Raw genomic sequence first — 19268 nt, forward strand, 5'->3', positions numbered from 1 at the left:
TGGTTCAGGCTGTGTTCACGGCACCCAGGCTCCTTCCACCTCGCTTCGGCCACAGCGCGCCAGCACGAAGGGGGAGACCCAGCCTTTCTCTTGCTTTCCTCCTGGAGGGCCAGGAATGGGAAGCTTCTACAGTGCACATTGTGCTTTTGTAAGTGAAAGAGTGATGGCACAGCTTTCTGCATCTGCAGATGCGCCATCATGAATCAACTGCTCGCACACACGCTCCTCTTCTAGAAGGGCCTGGGACTCTAGAAGGTATGACTCAGGACTTCTTCTGCTTTGAACCTGTCTGCTGATGCAGGCTGAGGGAAACCTTGGCTGTCTCCATGTCACCAAGCCCAAAATCTTGACAATTAGTGGGTAGGGTAGGCTTGCCCTCCCGAGCAGAATGTGTCCCCTGCACTCGCCTGCACCCACTGTGTCTCCCTTTTTGCCTTGACTGCCAGGAAGCTCAGAGCTGAACTCGCTGCTTTATAGAATCAGAACAGTCTTAAATCTTTCCTCCATCTGCTTTTCTCTTTAAATGTTTACTAGGTTTTTAAAAATAAGATGTAAAGAACAGCAAAACAGCTCATAATTCCTCTACTCAGATAACCCTTTGTTGTCCATTTATTCACAGATTTACACACATATATTTCCTTTTAAAATGGACATAAAAGAGATACTAGGCCCTCTGGGCTGAACTTCTGCTGTTCACTTACTGATTTCTTGGATATCGCTGCCTGCTTACATTTTCATCTGGCCTAATGATGTCTGTGAGTTTGCTTCCTGCTACAGAAACCACCTTTCCTCCAGCTGTTTCCTTTAACCACTGATTTCAATACAGTATCCCAGTCTCCCAGTGCTGGGGTGTGGACAGTCAGGTTCCTCCTGTGTTCATCCCGTCCACCACTAACAGCTTCAGAGTCCCATTATCTTAACTGCCTTCCTCTTTCCATACTGATTCATATATCGCACCTACTCCCAGAAAGCATTTGAGGAAACTACTTATAAAACCAACTACGTGATGAGATTCTTTAAAAACAATCAGAAACCCTGCCCTGGCGGTAAGAGGACTGCTACAACGAAGCAACGATTATAACTCTGGGCTTCCCGGCAGCCTGGGCAAAAATGGAAATATAACAGGCCACAAAAGTATTTCTTTTCTCCAGAGGGAATACCAGAGGTTCAAAAAAGAAAAGAAAGAAAAGAAAAGAAAGAAAAGAAAGAAAGAAAGAAAAAGACTTACTCTGAAATCAATCCCGAGAGACATCTGTCACAATAACCCTTGTATACACAACAAAGAGTTACAGAAAAGACAGTTTCCAAAGACCAGTGAGCAGTACTGCAGAAGACAAAGAGATGGATTTCTTAGATGAATCCTCCAGCTGAGGTTCTACTTTTGGCCTCTCTTCCTGAGACAGAAGCCCCTGTCCTGTCCTTCAGGGTCACCCAGGGAATGTTTCTCTCCACATATGTGCTCTCTCTGTCCTGCCTCACTCCGTCTGAAAGCTGCGTGTGGGCAGGATCCAAGGTGGCCCAGAGCGCAGCAGGCACCCAGTGGAGGCCACGCCACATCTAGGGGTGCTCCTCCGACTCCTGCGTGGGAGGCGCGATGCCAGATTCAGTGGCTCTTACACGGGCCATATCAACATGTAAGGCCAGGTGCAGAAACGGGCGGGATCCACGGCAAATTCCGCCCCTGACAACCATCTGCCCTTCTCTGATCCTCCACATGCAGTTAATGCAAAATCAATTTGCCTTTCTAGAGACCATAGAAAGCAAGCGCTTGGGAAAAAAAACCGCTCTGGGAGAAATGGCTTGCTAAACTGAGAATTATACAGCTAGGATAACACAATGAATTCAGGTAAAAGGGAGAGAGGAGACAGAACTTTAAATAAAACACTTCCCTTCTCTGGGGCAGGGCACCACTGGGAAGATGAAACATGAGGGTGTCAGTGAGAGTGACGAGCAGGTTGTAAGTCATCCCACCACCAAAGCGCTCCTCTTCCGACAGCCCAATGGGGACTGGGTGAGGGTGTGTGCGGGAAGGAAAGGAAGAGTCCCAGCCAGGTACCTCCCAAACACACACTTCTCCCCGAACAGACAGGCACAGTCCTGAGTGAGCAGGTGGCCCGCAGCCTTCCCACGGGCAAACCAGAGCTTGTGCCAGGCCTGGCAGTCGCGTGTGGGGCCGCAGCGTCTGCGCACAGGGGCTGGGTAAGCACAAACCAAACCCACGGGCGCCTGGAGGGCTTGGTCGGTGAAGGATCTGACTCTGGGTTTCGGCTCAGGTCACGATCTCGGGGTCCTGGCATTGTCCGCACCTGGCTCAGCACCCAGCAGGGGGTCTGACTGAGCTTCTCCCCCTCTGCCCCTCCCCACCCCCACTCATGTACACACTAATAAATAAAATCTTTAAAAAAATAAACTAACCCAGATGCTGGTTGTACATGATGACCTCAAGCCACTGATCCAACATTCACTCCCACCCGGCTGGCAGAAAGAGCCGTGAGCAGCTTCACCACACATGGGCAGGGGCGTGCATACCAGACACCAGTAGCCCAGCCCAGGCGACTCCGGGCAGCCCTGTCTGCATCCCCTGGACCCACCTACCTGGGAATCTGGAGAAATACGCCTTCCTGTACTTGTTCCCGTTCTCATCGTTCCAGAAGTGTGTGGGCTGGCAGGGGATCGGCTTGGTGCACACCAGCTCACCACTCTCGCCCCAGACTGCCTTTCCTGGTTTGGGAAGAATTAAAAAGTAATCTGAGCACACATGACAACCACACATGCTGGCGCACGCTTGCTTGCTCTCTCTAGCTATCGCTTACACCTGTGCTTGGGCCCCACATGAAGGCAAGGGGCTAACTCACACCACATGCCTCGTGTTAGCACCACTGGAAGCCGAGCTCCTCCCTTCCCTAGTGACCTTCCTTCCCAACACCCTCCCCCAAACCTTTCTGAAGGGAATTTATTGGGGCATCTGGGTGGCTCAGTGGGTTAAGCATCTGCCTTCGGCTCAGTCATGACCCAAGGTCCTGGGATCAAGTGCTGCACCAAGCTTCCTGCTCAGCGGGGAGTCTGCTCCTCCATCTCCTTCTCCCTCTGCCCCTTTTCGTGCTGTCAATAAATGAATTCAATCTTTGTTTTTAATTTTTAGAAAAACAAAAGGGAATTTCTCCCACATGTGTTTTACTATTTTCACTCCATCAACATCAGCATCTCTGAATAACAGAATCACTCCTCGTATCTCCCAACTGCACAAACGGCAGGATGCTGCAGCATCCAGGACCTTGCTTTGGTCTCCCGCATGGTATCAGGATGCCTGGTCATCTACTGCATCATCGACTACACACTGCTCCAGTTCATTAATTCTCCACATGCGGTCACGGCTGTTTATTCCTCCTGAAGATGTACCTCTGTATGTTCCCAACTCTGTTCCCTACTGCAAACATGCTGCTATGAACATGCCTGCACATCTCTCCTTGTTCACATGTGCAAGTTCTTCTCCCAGGAGTGGAACTGCTGGATCACAGAGTCCCTCCGTATCTTCGTTATCATTCACTGTTACCAAATTGCATGCCGAGTGAGTCGCACCGAGTCCCACTTGCTCTCAACAGGGTAGCCCAGATTCTTGCCCTGGGCACAGCACAGGTCATGAAGGCCAAAGAGAGAGGGCAGCACGGCACCCCTCCCAGTGAGAGGGCCCTGGAAGTCAGCTCGGGCCCAGTTATCCAGCACCTTCCACAGCGCAGCACCACAGGACTCGCATGGAGAAGCCACCATCCCACCGTGTGTCCACAGAGGCTCCTGAGTTTCCACACCTCCTCCACCTCACCTAGCTCATGTCATCCCACAGAACCCCCAAGATAGAAGACAGACAGGGAACTCGTGCATCTGGAAGCTACAGGGACAGCTATTGGTTTCTCTCTGCTGGGAGCATCTGCTTCCCTCCCAGGCCACAGAATGCAGCAGGGACCAGAACCAAGAGAAATGGTTCGGATGGTGGGGAAGAAAACAGGCATGTGGGGGCGAGAACTTTTCTGAGCACCAGGGAAAATCCCTCTTCTGAAAATAAAAATTGATTTCCAGAAAGGTCTCTGGCAACATTTTCCATGAAATGGAGGAGATCTTCTTGCCCTCTCCATCTCCAGGCTTCTAGCCCCGACTCTGGTGGGGCTGCCAGTATTGCCGTCTTTCCCTCTTCCTCACACAAACAGGGCCTGAAACAACCTCCCCAATCACTCTGCCAGGTTAAAATAATGGTGGCTGCAGTGCAAATTTGTACAGTGCACACACCACATGCCAGGCCAGGCCCTGTTTGGTGCTAGAGACACAAATAATGTCCACTAACAGGTTACAGAGCAAAGGCTCATCCTGAGAGCATCAGAGAAGCCTACCGCCGGCTCCCTCATGGGGTCTTTGACAAGATCAGGGTGTCACACGAGCAAGACACTGCGGCTGTCTGAGCAGCATCTCCCCAGTTTGGATGCAGGGGGACAACTGCCCTCCCGGTCCTCCTGAACACATGCTCTCCAACGTGCTCCAGCCCAACACGGACTTCTCAGGCGGGCAAGCCAAAGGGCGCTGGAGGCAGGGAGCCCAGTGGGTGGCTAGAAGGACACAGTCTGCAAGTGGACAGGGCCACCCCCCTCAGGGCAGTTATACACCTGAGTGCTTCCAAGCTACGAGTCACACTCAGTCACAGAAAGAAAGATGGTTAGTGAAGCTGTCACCTTCCTCGTTCCAGGCTTCCACGGCCATGCCCAGGTTCCGGGCCTGAATCTCTCCTTTATACACAGGAATAGAAAAATTCTGGCCCATGAAGCAGGAGATGATGTCAGTGCCACCTGCAAACAAAGGCAAAAGGAGATCCAAACTTCAGAAGATGGAGACAAATAGCTTATGTTCTTTATTGGTGAACACCAAAGGAGGAAGACCCCAAAGGACAGGTATTACTACTCTTTCTGCTGGTAAATACTGAAAAATCTGCTGATGGTTAGTTAGAGCTTCTTTTCAGGGAGAAATGGGGGAGGTGATTTAGAAATTGCCACAAATCGCCCATGTCAGAGTGACTTATTTTTTGACTGAGTCTCCCTGGTGGATGAGACGAAATAAATGACCTCTCGTGGTCACAATAAAATTCAAGACTCAGGCTCACAGAAAATGGAAGCCTCATCCATTCTACCCCCCCAGGCACTGCTGTGCAGATGGGTCACGCTCAGAGGCCCTCTGCGGCGGCTCCGGCTCACTCAGCCGCTGGAACAGCAGCAACACTGGGGTCCCTGCAGCGGAGGGCACATAAGACAGAACATGTGAGCTAGGAAGCACTCCAACACCAGGAAGGAGCTCGAAAGGGAGTCAGGTCCCGAGAGCCATCGAGAGAGAAGCGGCAGGAGCCCCTGCAGCTAGACCCAGCACTGCTGACCACCATCCCCTCCCTGGGGGACTTGGGGCAGGAAGGCACCATCAAAACGTGAGCAGGAGGTACATACAGAGCTGGCCCCGTATAGGCTCCCTCCTGAACCCAGCCACTCTTCACGTACGTGTCTGTGTGCCTGGAAAGACCCCCATAACTGACGAGGCACTCACCCCTTCACTGTGCCTGGCCCTGTGACCCGGGGCCGAGGGCACTCAAGAGCCACACAAGACCACTAGAAGCTTCCAGCAACCAGCAGGCTTTCGTTCTGGCCTCGACTCTAAGCTGAGTCGGCAGAGGCTCCATATATGACGTCCTCCCTGCCTTTTCCTGGGGCCTCGAGTCCCATGAAAATGAGAGTCATGTTCATCCCAGTGGCTGCAAGGTGTGACCAGTGCCCCAGGCCCCAGGGAGGTGGAAGTGCTGCCCCCCAAGGCTTGGGGATGCTCTCCGGGTGATTCTGTGACACACACAGCACCAGCCCAGCACTGAGGAGCTGACACGTGCTGCTGTCATGACACCACCGAATCACCCAGCAATACCATTCAAACATACTTCCCTAAGCTTCTGTAAACTGGCATTCTGGGCAGGCAATGCATGTGGCACAAGACCTGGAAATCTAGGAGGGCAAGAAGTGGATGTGAGCCTTCCTGATGCCTGGTTCCCCTCCCCGTGGCCAGAGACCCTCTCCACAGACAACCATCACATACACACAAGGACACCTCATACACCTTATCACCCTATCACACCCCCATGCACCTGCTTTCCCCCACCCCCAGCATCTTGAAGAGTGTTTCATGTCAGGACACACAGAGCTAGTATGTCTCAAGGCTTCATGGCACTCCAGAGAGTGATACCCAGGCAGCAAACATTTACAGATGTCACCTATCATGAGGCAATGACTCCGTTAAATAATTGGCCAGAGCCCTGGCACTTCCACCCTTGGCAGGCAGCACTGGCACAGAAAGGCCCCTGGAAACTACACAGGACAAACCATCCCTTTTAAAGCAGGCAGACTAGGGTCCAGAGGGAGAAGGGATGTCCCAAGGCCACTCATAGATGCTGGCAGGAACCCCACTTGCCAAAACAGCTCAAGATCCCCAGCCTTGGGCTAAAGGTCCAGCAAGAAAGCTGGTAGGGTAGCCTCAGGCTTCAAGCAAATTACATGGCATCTTTTAAAGATGTCTTTTCAGAAAAATAAAGTCATCTAAAGATTTTGATGAGCTACAACAGTATTAACTTCAAGTCACACTACTAAGGGGGAAATACGGAGTGTGAACCCTAAGTTAAATGGGTCTCAACCCATCAACACGGGCTCCCTCACCTCCATACAGACACCTCTGACAGGAAACAAGCACAGGCTTCCTCAGGTAAGGACAGGGTGGGGGGGAGGCACCACCCAATTTCATTTTTGGATTTTCAATATTTTGCCACATGCACCAATTGTCCTCATACAACTTCACGTTAGGAAAAAAGTGAGGAGAAAAAGGTCACTTGAAATCCCAACCCCCACCCCCACCCCCACCCCCACCGGTTTACATCCCCTACACACATATTCCTTTTCTCAATCTACAAAAATGACCACACTTCATCACCCTGCAATCTGCTTCTCTCATTCAGGGTATCACAACTGGCTTTCAATATCAATAAATATGTTTTATCCAAATAAGAATTTTCATCATATCCCTTCTAACAGCAGCAAAAATTAAGGATGTACCATAAATTATTCAATGAATTCCCTTCTACTGGCCTATAGGTAATTTCTAGCTTTTAATGAACATGAACAATGTTGCAACAATCGTTCTCATACTTGGCCACTCATTATTTACAGATTCTGTATTTGCTAATTCTACTACTTACTAAAATTTATAACCTCAAAGTCAACACTCGGAGTGCTTTCAAGGTCACTGAGAACACGAGCCATGTGGAGAAAATCTTGAGCGGCCCACATGCACGTTCCCCACCGAGGTCCCTGGCCTCTGGTTTCAGCTCTCACCACAGAGAAGACCAAGGGACAGTGAGGGGAGGGGCAGGGTGTGCAAGCAGCTCTGGCCCTGGGCCCGGCTGCACTTGGTGTCAATCCTTACACTGTACCCTGCGAGGGGAGCACTCCGGCAAGTCCGTCAACAATTCTGAACCTCGTCTTCTCTTCTATAAAATAAAGATAACGGAATGTACCAGAATAAGCTGTGTTCAGAAGAGAAGATTATAATTGATGCATACATGCATGCCTGCGTGTGTATCTCTCCCAGGAGCAATGGTTCAGGAGTCACTAACTCAGCGACTTTCTAGAACTCAACTCTTGTGAACGAGGAGAGCCAATCATGCATAGATGTGTACCCAGATATTTACTGGGGACAATTTCAAGGCAGTGGACCTGCTGGGTCAAAGGCTGGGCCCGCTTACAGGGGTCAGCCTGGTCAAGCCCCGCTTCCTCTCATTGCACCAGAAACTCCTGTCCATGGCGCAGGCCGCACCTGAGATGGAGCCGAGGAGGACACTGCTCTTGATGCACTTGTAGACGTAGTCATAGCTTTGGGCTTTCAGGGGGGAGCCGGTGGACAGGATCGTATGAAGCGTCTGGAGACTGTGGGTTTCCACTAGGGCAAAGAATCACAGAAAGATTAAAACTAAATCTGACACCTTTAGTGTGGCCTGTGTGCAGGACATAGGTGACAGAAGCTATGGATTCCTTGGCTGGCAAGATAGGAAGTAGGCCAGGCGTTCTGACAGGCACACTTACCTGGCTTCATGTTTTTCTCTTCAAGGACAGCCAGCCACTTGGCACCCGTTCCAAGGATGGTGATGCTAGGAGCACAGGAGGGAAGGAAAACAAACTCTCAAGGCTCCTGCATATTCCATGCTCCAGAGCTTTCTAAAATTAGTGACTCGTTTCTGGCAAGTCTGCAAAATCCAAGACCCACCATTCTTCTGGGCTGAATCAATACTTTCTGTTCAGTAAACACCTGTGTTTACTGTGGGGTACAGCAGGGACAGGTCTGCACACCGACCCCAACACACCCAGAACTCTGGCTCCGTGGGAGACGATGACTTGCACAGTACCCCACAGTCTTACCAAATGCAGGATATATTCCCTTTCTGGACCAAAGGAGGCCATAAAATCAAGAGCCCTCAAGCTCTAGCCTCAACATTCCCTTCTGCGGGGCTGGAGCAGGCCACGGGAGCTTCTGGCAGAGCAGGGGTCGTCAGCCTCCTGGATGCCCTTCCCCCACATTTCTGTGACACTTAGCAAACCTGCAGCTTTTCTCGTTTCAAACGTTTAGAGTCCACGGTGCTTCTCTCTCATGTCTGCACACACAGAACGGCACACGTGCTGAGCATACAGGACTGCATCTCCAGGGGAACGTGCTATTCAGCAGTCTACCCCTCCTCAGCTGTTCTCCCAGAGAGGCAGCCCCCAGCATATAAAATGTCTTAACTAATGTCTTCTCTGCGGGCCCAAAGGAGGTTGCAGAGTCAAGGTCCCTCTGTGTTCCTCTAGGCAGCAAAAACCTCATCCCCTCGCTCTTGGGTGGCATCTCCCTCTAGGGAGATAGCCACATGCTATCTGATGCCAGGAGGCACAGGGCCTCAGGGCACGGGGTGATTTGGGTTGGGCATACGCCTTAAGGCTGCTGTCATTCCCATCCCCACTGGCACCTCTCTCTTCTCCACCACCACCCTGCCACCAGTAAGCACCTCCCCCAAGACCTCAGGCACTTCCTAGGTCACTGTGCCCTAGAGGTGGCTGTTTGGGGATGGGGAGGCTTTAGGGGAGGTGTATACAACCTTCCCACATCCCCCGTGTTTACTGCATTAATTCAGGCAATCTGCTTCACAAATTCAAGATCATCCCCAAGGACTAAGGTGCCACCCCTTTAGGAGTAGCTACATTTTAACAGAAGACCAGGGATGCTATCCCCTTCTGATGGTGGAATGTCTCTGCCCCAGCCACCAGCACCAAGATCTCCAGTCACCAACCACACTAAAACAATGTTCATTATTCTGCTCATCCCCTCCCTCCAGGCCCCCAAAATCAACTGAAGAGTGTTCAAGCCTCAGGTATATCCCTGTGACCTTGGCAATGTACAGAGACTCTGAGCAGGTACCAGGCCTGGGTCACAGGCCTACTTGTCTGAAGAATGGAAAGGTCTCCCCATCAGTCTCCAGGGCTTGCATGAGATGTTTACAGAAGCACGGGAACTCTGTGTCGGCACTCCGTGCTGCATATGTGTAGGGAGTACAGTTGGGGATCACTGTACAAAGCATGAGGCAGCTTCCCAGCTGGGCCAGCGTCAGCCCTGGTGCCCCACGGACAGCTCACAAACAGCCTCCCAGGCCACCCATTCCATGCCTGGGGACTTCTATCAGCCTGAGACCCCCAGTCTCCCTATGTCTGTCCCTGCCCCCCCCCCCCCAATTCATTCTCTACATGGGAGCAAGATTTAGACTTTAAAAACATGAACCAGGGATCCCTGGGTGGCACAGCGGTTTGGCGCCTGCCTTTGGCCCAGGGCACGACCCTGGAAACCCAGGATCGAATCCCACATCGGGCTCCCGGTGCATGGAGCCTGCTTCTCCCTCTGCCTGTGTCTCTGCCTCTCTCTCTCTCTGTGACTATCATAAACAAATAAAAATTTAAAAAAAATAAAAATTAAAAAAATAAATAAAAAAATAAAAACATGAACTGGGTTATGTTGCTTCAAATGTTCCAACAGTGTTGTGTCTCATGCAGAAAAGCACCCACCCTCCATATTGGCCCCACGTCCACTCTTCACATTCACAGCACAAGGGTCTCTCCCCACGCACTATCCCAGGCACCTTAGGGCCCAGGTGCTCGCCATTCCCTCTGCCTGGAATATGCTCATGTCCCCTCCCCAGGCCGGGAGGTTCAAGCCCAGCCCCAGTGCCCTTGCCTTCAGGGATCTCCCTGACCTCCGGGCACTAATACCACATGTTTCTCTCTCCTTCTTCCCCATTCTGATGCTAGCCCAAGGATAGGGTCCTGCTCACCTCCAATACTGCTGCGCACACCCCAGGACCCAGCAGGCATGCGAATACCTGCAGGGTGTGGAAATGACCCTGGCAGATGGTTGTCCAGCAAGTGCACTGTGTGAGATGAGTTTGCCAGTCCCTCACCATGCTCCACCCGGACTCTCTCACCCAGAGACAGGTAACACGGGGTATTGCAGGTGGCTCTGATGCTGGCCCAGGTACTGGCAAAGCTGGACAGAAGACCCCAGGGTTCTGGCACCAACTCTCACCCGAATATTCCCCAAGACAGAATCCCAGAGCTCAGAAATATACTTTAAATGACAAAGAAAACTGATCTTTTAAAAGAATCTTGTTTGTGTCTACAAAGTAAACGCTCAGTTATCAAATGTGTCAGTAAGTCTTTGGACCAACATTAATAATCGGCAAAGATTTCATTCCTATGTTAGTTGACATGATTTAAAGACCCGAAGGCCCTGAAATGGCCCTGCAGGGACTCTGCTGTCCACCAGCTTGGAAGAGCCACTCCTCTCGCCACAGACAGATAAGATTTTATGTGACTGTACATAACTCAGCTTCAATTTTCAGCAGGGGGAGCACAGCTCAGATGAGGGTCTCCTGCCACACCTGACCTGCACTCCTTCAGCGGCCGCTGGCAGTGGAGCAGGTGTCTGAGGCCTGAAGTCCTCCCTCCCAAGCACCCGTTCTCCCAGCTCCTGTCTGGGCTGCAGAGCCACCCCCGCCCCCATGAACCAGGCAGGTAAGCTGCCGGCCAGGTCTAGAGGAGCCCTGTGATGGTCTCCAGCATCTGGGGCACAAGCCAATTGGGGGCTCAGGACCTGCCGACCACAACAACCCAGAAAACACACCTGTGAATGATCAGACATGCATGCACACACACACTCATTCACACACATACATGCACTCACCTCCACGTGAACGTACATACCTACACATGCACACACACACTCATACGCACCCACATACACACCTACACATACACACTTCCTCACACCTACACATGCACAGATCCACACATGCATGCACACCTACACGTACACACAGCATGTGCATACACACCTACACGTACACACACACATGCATACACAGTACACAAGCACACATGCATGTGCATGTGGTGCACCTACACGTATACTCACATGCAAGCACAAACATACCTACACGTACTCACATGCACATACCCATGCATACATACCTACATATGTACACATACACTCACATGCATATACAAACCTCCATGTGTAGACGTACACAATCACTTGCATGCACCCACTTACACGTGTACATACATTCTCACGCATTCACATATACACCTACACATACAGGCATGCACACTCACATGCGTGCACATACACAAATGCATATTTGTGCATGTAAACCACGTTTGCACTCACTCTTGCTCACACATATTCACACATTCACGTTTGCTCACACTTGCACACACACTCATCCACACATGCAGACATACATACTCTTGCCTATGCATGCACACACACTTTTGCATACTTGTGTGCACACACACACAGCTGGGTTTTCCTGGAGCCCTTCATCCTTCACATTCATTAGCACTGAGCCCCAATAATGCACATCTTCTATCCCTCTTCCTGTAACACACACACACACACACACACACACACACACACACAAAAGTGTCCCTACCTGGAGCCTGGCTCACAGGTATTAAGGGTAAAGCTCTTGAAGTCATCCAAGTTCTCAGGGATTTGATTAACCTTTCGCTGGAAACAGTCTCATTAGGAAATAACCTTCTTCGTCAATATTGTGAGCCAAATGTCAAGATTTAAATATTACCCAGGCCAGGCAAAGTTATATTTGAAATATTAATGGCCAAGGATTTAAAAACATTAGTGGCTCCTTCTGTTCCCCCACCATGAACAGACTCAAAGTAATGAGCGCATTTCAGAGCACGGCTGCTCCCAGGCCCCAGAGCTCTGCTGCTTCGAGTCTCACTTCTGGAACCACCATCATTAGGCCAGCACTGACCACGGGCTGCAGCACTGAGGACGCTTCCGCCAATTATGATTTATTCATTAGCAGAGAAAACATTCATCAAACAGTCCCCTGACAGTTTCCCACAGTGATGCTCCCAGAGGGAACTGGGAGAGGGAGGGGTTCTGGATCCTCCCCCACATTCAGCCTCTGCTCCTCAGGATTCCTGCTTGTCAGCCGACCATGGAACACATGAAGGCTCAGACACCCTCATGCAGCATCTACAGGAGCCTTCTGGAGCAATCTGGTCACGGGTTTAAGGAGATTCCAGGGGACAGCCGGCCACACCACGGGACAGCTGACAAAAGGACTCTCCTCTTACCTCCGGGCTCAGAAGGTCAGTGGTGGGAAGCCCAGACCTTGCCAATGCCTCAATGCTGGGCTCTGCCCCTCCCTTTTGTAAACATATCCACACTGTTCCCCAAACAGCCTGTTTCACACTCTCCTTCATCCTGGAGCTGGAGAAGCCCCAAGAGACAGATCCCTGCTGGCCCTGTTTCCCTTTCTCCTGGGCTTCTGCAGCAGTTCTTAAGCTCCACCGTTATAGACACAAGATCACATTTCCTCTCCTGATACCCTGATGTTTCAGACTCACTCCCAGTCCTGGAGGTGGCCCCCATCTGCCCAGTGAGTCCTTGTCAGGACTACCTTCCCCTTCCCACCCTTCCTTCAACCTCCCACGCCCTCCTTCATGCCCTCCCCCTTACCCTCCCTCCCCTTCGCCCTCCATCACCCTCTCCCACGCCCTCCCAAACATCCTCCCTCACCCTCCAAGGGGGACCAAGCACTCCATAGGCACCAATGCTACAGCAATCAACAGCAGTGGCAATCTCCAGCACCTACCCTATCCTGTCAACCAGGTCCCAGAGCACATTGGGCGTGGGTACCAGAGGGGAGCCATCGTACAAGACCACAGCCGCCCCCGTGGCAAGAGCAGACACCATCCAGTTCCACATCATCCAGCCGACCTGGAACAGACAGAAGGGGCAATGTCAACCAAGCACTGGGCCAGGAGACCTGGCTTCTGTCATTCAACTTCTCATGTCCCTAGAAAACCTCCTGAAACTGAGCCAACGGTTTGCAGGCACTGCCCATCTCAGATGCACGATGCTTTGCTCCAGCAATTCCACACCAAGACTTTATTGTACAGATCCATGCACACATGTGCACTAACATGGGCCAAAGGATGTTCACGGCAGCCTTGCTGGGCACAATAGGAAATGGAAAGGAACGACACACACACACACACACACGCCCCCCCCCCCCCCCCCCCCCCCCCCCCGTGCACACCAGACACCAAATCTGTGAACCCACATCACTTTCACAACACCTCAGCTGTTGGCAAGAACGAGGTCTGTGCTGACAGGAACCAGTGTCTGGGACGAGCTTCAGTGTAAAACAAGCCCAGCAGACAATGTGCAGCATAACTCTCTCCACACCAACGAAGGCGTGGCTGGGCACACACTGGAGACCTATGAAGGCACCACCATGTGCCACGGGAACATGCAGACTGCGTGCGTGAGAACCACCAACCACTGGGAGGATGTGTGTACCAGGTAAAATATTTCCCAAATGCAAGTTAGGCTTTTTTGTTGTTGTTATTTAAGAAAAACTTTAAGGCAGAAAGTTGCTCAAGAACCCAATGGCAGCAGCATGCCCATCCACACGGGGCATTTGTGGGCAGTTCCAGGGTGGACCCAACACAGCGGCACAGCAAGGGAGCAAGGGAGCTAGATGAAAGCTCCAGCAGGAATCTCTGCTTGGGAGGTGAGGATGGCCGGGAGGACACCCCACCAGCAGGACTGCCTCACCCGGCACCCTGTGCGCAGATCCCACGAAGGGGCCATGGTGCTACATGAGGAAGCACCCCAAGTGGCTCTCTGGTGTGGCCCAGCTAAGAACCTCCATACAAGAGCACCTCTGGCCTGAGTGACGTGCTCAAGAGCTCAGCGGGCCCCCAAAAGGCTACCTGTCCTTCCCCTCAGCACCTCCAGCTCTGGGGCCGCACAAAAATCTCAAGTTAGTTGAGCTGCCTTTTAAGGAGGCTTTAACATCCCTACTTGAGCTTCCCTCCTAAGGAATTATTAGTAACAAAAGAAACCAGTGCCAGGCAGCCAAGCAGCAGGATGGCCGGGCCAACTCACTGTCCTAGGAAGCAGTCAAAGGCGCTGGTCAGTGACCCGGTGCAGGCCTGGCTCGCGCCGCACGGAGTTGCTGCAGCCGCTGTCACCCAAGGCTGGGCGCCAGCATGCTCCACAGCAGAGGCCACCTGCCCACCCCTCCTGGGCAGGATGCTTTGGGAAAAGTGAAACGCCTCTGGGAAAACCTCCTCAGATCTGAGTTCTTCTCATTGTGAACTTCCCCTCAATGCAAAAGCCTGTCTTTTTAAACCACAAGTCCCAGGGAGTCAGCTGAGTTGGACATCGTTGTACCTGCCTGGGCCTCCCTGCAATTCAAAAAAAACGACACTCTGTCAACACTGCTAGGCTGTCCACGTGAAAAGGGCCCTGAGCCCGGCAGTGCCCAGCACCACTGGCCCATGTGGGGAGGGGATCAGGAGGGTCCAGGAAACCCCAATGACTGGGCCCAAGCCCTTGATTTTCAGCTGAACACACCAAGCAATGAGGCAGCCTGCACACGGTCACACATGCAGAGTACTCCCAGGCTCCCCATCCTGTGATGGCGAGGAGTCCTGGGCTCCATCCCTTAGGGCACAGCTAGGTCCCTGGCCATTAACCTCAAAGGCTACGAACACACCTCCAATATTCTGTTTCCTTAAAAACCCAGCACAGAATTGTCATCCAGGAAACAGAGCTAAATCACTCCGAAACCTCTTAATAGTTGCAGTTGGAAAAAGCCAACTTTGAGTTTTCTTCCCTTCCTTTAACTCATCCTAAGTGCTCATCTTACAGAGTTCAACAAGCACAGGAATATCTCCAACTGCTCAAATCCAACCTTTGATTTAATGATGCACATCCCACACAAAACCACGGGAATGTGCTGGAGGCAGGACCCCATTCATCCCATGTCCCAGTGACATCTGACCCAGAGGACGCTGGCTTCTGTTATGCTCTGTTTGCTTTCCCTGGGCACCTGGGCCCCCATCCTTGGTCAGGGAATGCCAGAGCCTCTCCAGGATTCTAGTACAAACACCTCTAGTACAAACTGGCCAGGCTCAGTTCAAGGTACACCATCAAGGATTTGGGGCAGAAAAGAACTCCTTTTGTGACTGGGTGATTCAGTGACTTGACTGTCTGACTCTTGATTGTCGCTCAGGCTGTGATCTCAGGGTTGTGGGATTGAGTTCTGCATGGGGCTCTGTGCTCAGTGGGGAGTCTGCTTGTCCCTCTCCTTCTGCCCTTCCCCCTGTTTGCACACTCTTGTGAGATCTCTCTCTCTCTCTAAAATAAAATAAGTCTAAAAAAAAAAAAAAAAAAGAACTCCTCCTGCGAGGGCAGCACCAGCCCAGCACACACACCCATGCCCAGGGCAGGGACAGGGTTTCTCTAGTCTGATCCTACAGTAGGGAGCAGCTCTGGTCCAGGATAGACTCTCTCCAGCCCAATCTGGCCTCCACACCTGGACCCCCAGCTGTCACAGTAATTGGAAGAGCCACCTGGATACGTTTCCCGTTACCATTCCAATGAACTGCCACAAACTTAGCGACCTAAAACACCACAAATTCATTATGTGAGAGTTCTGGAGGTCCAAAGTCTAAAATCAAGGTGTCGTTGGCAGGACCACACTCCTTCTGGAAGCTCTAGGACCAATCTCTTTCCTTGACCTTCCCAGCTTCAAAAAGCCACTCACATCCCTTGGCTTGTGACCCTGTGTGACTCTGACCTCTGCTTCCCTCTGCCCATCTCCCTCTGATGTCGACCCTCCTGCTCCCCTCTTACGAGGACCTGTGTGCTCCCACTGGACCCACCTGGCTAAATGCAAGAGAATTTCCCTGTCACAAAACTCTTGACCCAATCACACTGGTCCCAAAGGAACCAAAGCAAGTGATGGGCGGGACACAGAGGACAGGAGGACCCCCCCCCCAATGCCCTCAGGAGCCCGCTCACCGTGGTGTAATACAGGATGATGTCACTGCTGCTCATGTTGCCGTGAAGAATGTGCTCCTTCAGGTGCTGGATGAGGGTGCCCTGGGGAGAGACGGAGACGCGGTGTGAGCGCACACGGCACAGACAGAGCCCGGGGAGAGGAGAAGCCAACCTCCCTTTGCCTTCTTGGGGGCAGCAGAATTGCAAGCACACTCCTCAGAGGAGCAGTAGTCCCATGAAGTGACCTGACAGTCAGGGACGGGGGAAGCAGCATCTGACCAGCTCCAGCCAGCCTGCGAGCTCAGGAGCACCACGGGACCTCACCCCAGGCCCAGAAGGCTGGAGAGGCAAAGTCAAAGCCAGGGGCAAAAGGACAGGAGTGCGCACGACAGTGTGTGCCTCCAGCGCGGGGACCTGGAAGGCGGATGGCAGGGCAGCACTGGCGGAGGGGCCCTGCCAGCCTCCGGCCACAGAGCACAAGACCCTGCCTTCAGCCCACACGCCCAGTCAGACCCCCAGCCCCCTCACACAGTCCACTATTTCTCTATTTCAACATTTCACAGGAGGTGCACATGCCCAGCCCGGTGCTCCCACAGCCTACACTGTGCTGGCCCCTCCCCTGCCCCCGGTTCTCCTGCAGCCCTGCATCTATTCCCAGGTCTATATCCAGGTATCCTCCTGGCCCAGCAGCATCTATTCGTTTATGCTGCTTTTCTTACTGGACACATTGCCCTGCACTCTGCTTTTCCCAAGTAACATACCTTGGAGCTCTGTATCAGCGCACGGAGAGCTTCCTGGGGTTTTACTTTCAGCTGTAATACTCCAGCACCTACTCCCCTTGTGCCAAACTTGTCCTGTCTGCAGCTTATGGGGATGAGAGGGAGCAACCCACCTCCAAGCACCACAGGGAAGGCAGAGCAAGGGGCCCTGAATCAGCCACTACATGCCTCTCGTCCCATCTCTAGGTGGAGCTCATATGCGATCCTGAGGCCACAGGGTGTTGTCCCTCAGAGGTCCCTGAAGGGCACCAGCCACCATCCTTCAGTCTGTTCCACAGATGGGAGCACCTGGCTGTTGGCAACGGACCCCCGTTGTTAGGGATGGTCGGGGCTAAAGCAAGGACCCATGTATCACAAGCAGCCTTTATGACCCATCCTCTTCTCTTCATACCCAAGAGAAATAAAAACAACCGAGCAGGGGGAGAGGATCCTTTTCAAAGCTCAATGGAAAGAACCGTGCCCAACAAATTCTCCAACTCAAGAGCCAGGGCTCCTATTCCAGAGGCCATCCAGAACCAAGGCCATCGCCAGGCCTGCAATGTGCATCAATGATCACAGCCACTCAAGGGCAAGGCAGACCACAGCACAAAGGCTTCTGGGGGGACCAGGACCTTTCTAAGGATCCCCGAGGCCACCTGCAGACTCCAGGAGCCGGTTGCTGGTGGCTTTATGAAGTGGACATCATAGGGGTAAGAGACAGCCACCAACCTGGGGGTCACCAGCTTTCATGCAGAGTTGCACACCACAGCGCTCTCCCTTGGAGCCGGTGGGCACTGGCTTGGAGATAACAACCACTTGAACTCTTCCAGTAAGCGTGAAACATTCACACACCAAATCCACTGAAAGGGCTGGGGGCTCCCAAACGCCAAGAGCCTACAGCAAATTCCCCTCCCTTTTTTTTTTTTTTTTTTTTAGACTTAAAATCCGGTATTTAGTTTAGATCTGTATCTTCATCAATGAGGTCTGCTTCGAGCCTGGCCTATTTATAACCCTACATCTGTTCTCCTGTGCCTCATCCTCCTCCTCTCAGGCGGCACAAAACAAGCCAGGCTTTGCTTCTCTCTCAAGAATCTCTCTCTGAATGAACCTTAATTCACAGCAGTAGTTTTGCCCTTAATTTTTAAGTATTTATGGCTGAGTCTGAGGAAGGAAGTCTGAGCAACATGACATCATACATCTCAAACAAGAAGAGGAACTTAATTTCATAGAAAGAAGAGGCAAGCTGCTTTCTGAGACCTAATGTTGACTCAGAAAACACAAGCCCGCAAACCAGGAACACCACCACCAGCAAAGCAGGGGGACGGCCAGTGTCCCCTGACTGTGCGCGCCTCCCCCTTCCCACTGTCTCTAAGCTTCCTGTTGAGGTAACTCTTGAAAAGAGGCAAGATGCTTAGTCACTTCTCTGGAGATGCAAGAGCCTAGTGAAGACAGAATAAGTCTGATTTTTCCTGACTTTTCCATACTCTAAATATACCAAGGCATGATGATTTTATGAGCAAGCCACATTATATCTAATACATTTTTATGCTCCTCTCCTAAAAGTGACATTCACTATGCAAAAAGCACTAAAAATAAAAGTGCAGTTAGACATTTCAGTTTTTCCTAAAATGTCTGTTGTTTTGCCACACATACCCCACCCTTGTCTACAAGGTTTCTAAAAACGCTCCTCTCTTGAGCTCGATGCGACCAAGCAGACCAGAGCTCCCCTCTCCAAGGAGAATGTTATTCCAGTAACCACAGTAAATGACATCTTAGACTCTGAACACACCCGGCTTGATTTAATAAAACAGGATGGTTTGAACAAGGTCAACTCACTCCTACAAAAAAGGCAACTCAACTAGGTTTGGCCAGTGTTACTTATAGGCACCCTGAAGTCCCCCTCCCTTCCACCTGGCCCTGAGGTTCCTGGTGTATCTGGCAGCTCCGTGTCACCATCTGAGATCAGGCCTTCAGCGAATCCAAATCCAGGTAATAATGGATCCTCACTAGCTAGCTCCTTTCCCCATTCGGATGGAAACACTC

The 19268-nt window shown here is 51.8% G+C and overlaps 1 protein-coding gene across 2 annotated transcripts in view; it reads right to left on the reverse strand.

Moving 5' to 3' along the window:
* Positions 1–19268, reverse strand: part of AACS (acetoacetyl-CoA synthetase) — a 56745-nt gene that overhangs the window by 7080 nt on the left and 30397 nt on the right. The window contains exons 9-14 of one of the 2 annotated variants that reach the window (XM_072722668.1): positions 16489–16569; positions 13265–13389; positions 8145–8209; positions 7879–8001; positions 4719–4832; positions 2596–2721 (exon numbers count right to left, since the gene is read on the reverse strand). In XM_072722668.1, coding sequence (XP_072578769.1) covers positions 2596–2721; positions 4719–4832; positions 7879–8001; positions 8145–8209; positions 13265–13389; positions 16489–16569 — 634 coding nt within the window. The remainder of the gene's footprint in view (positions 1–2595; positions 2722–4718; positions 4833–7878; positions 8002–8144; positions 8210–13264; positions 13390–16488; positions 16570–19268) is intronic. The other variant, XM_072722669.1, reaches the window with a different exon arrangement.

The sequence above is a fragment of the Vulpes vulpes genome, chromosome 10, assembly GCF_048418805.1.
Source record: "Vulpes vulpes isolate BD-2025 chromosome 10, VulVul3, whole genome shotgun sequence".
Lineage (NCBI taxonomy): Eukaryota > Metazoa > Chordata > Mammalia > Carnivora > Canidae > Vulpes > Vulpes vulpes.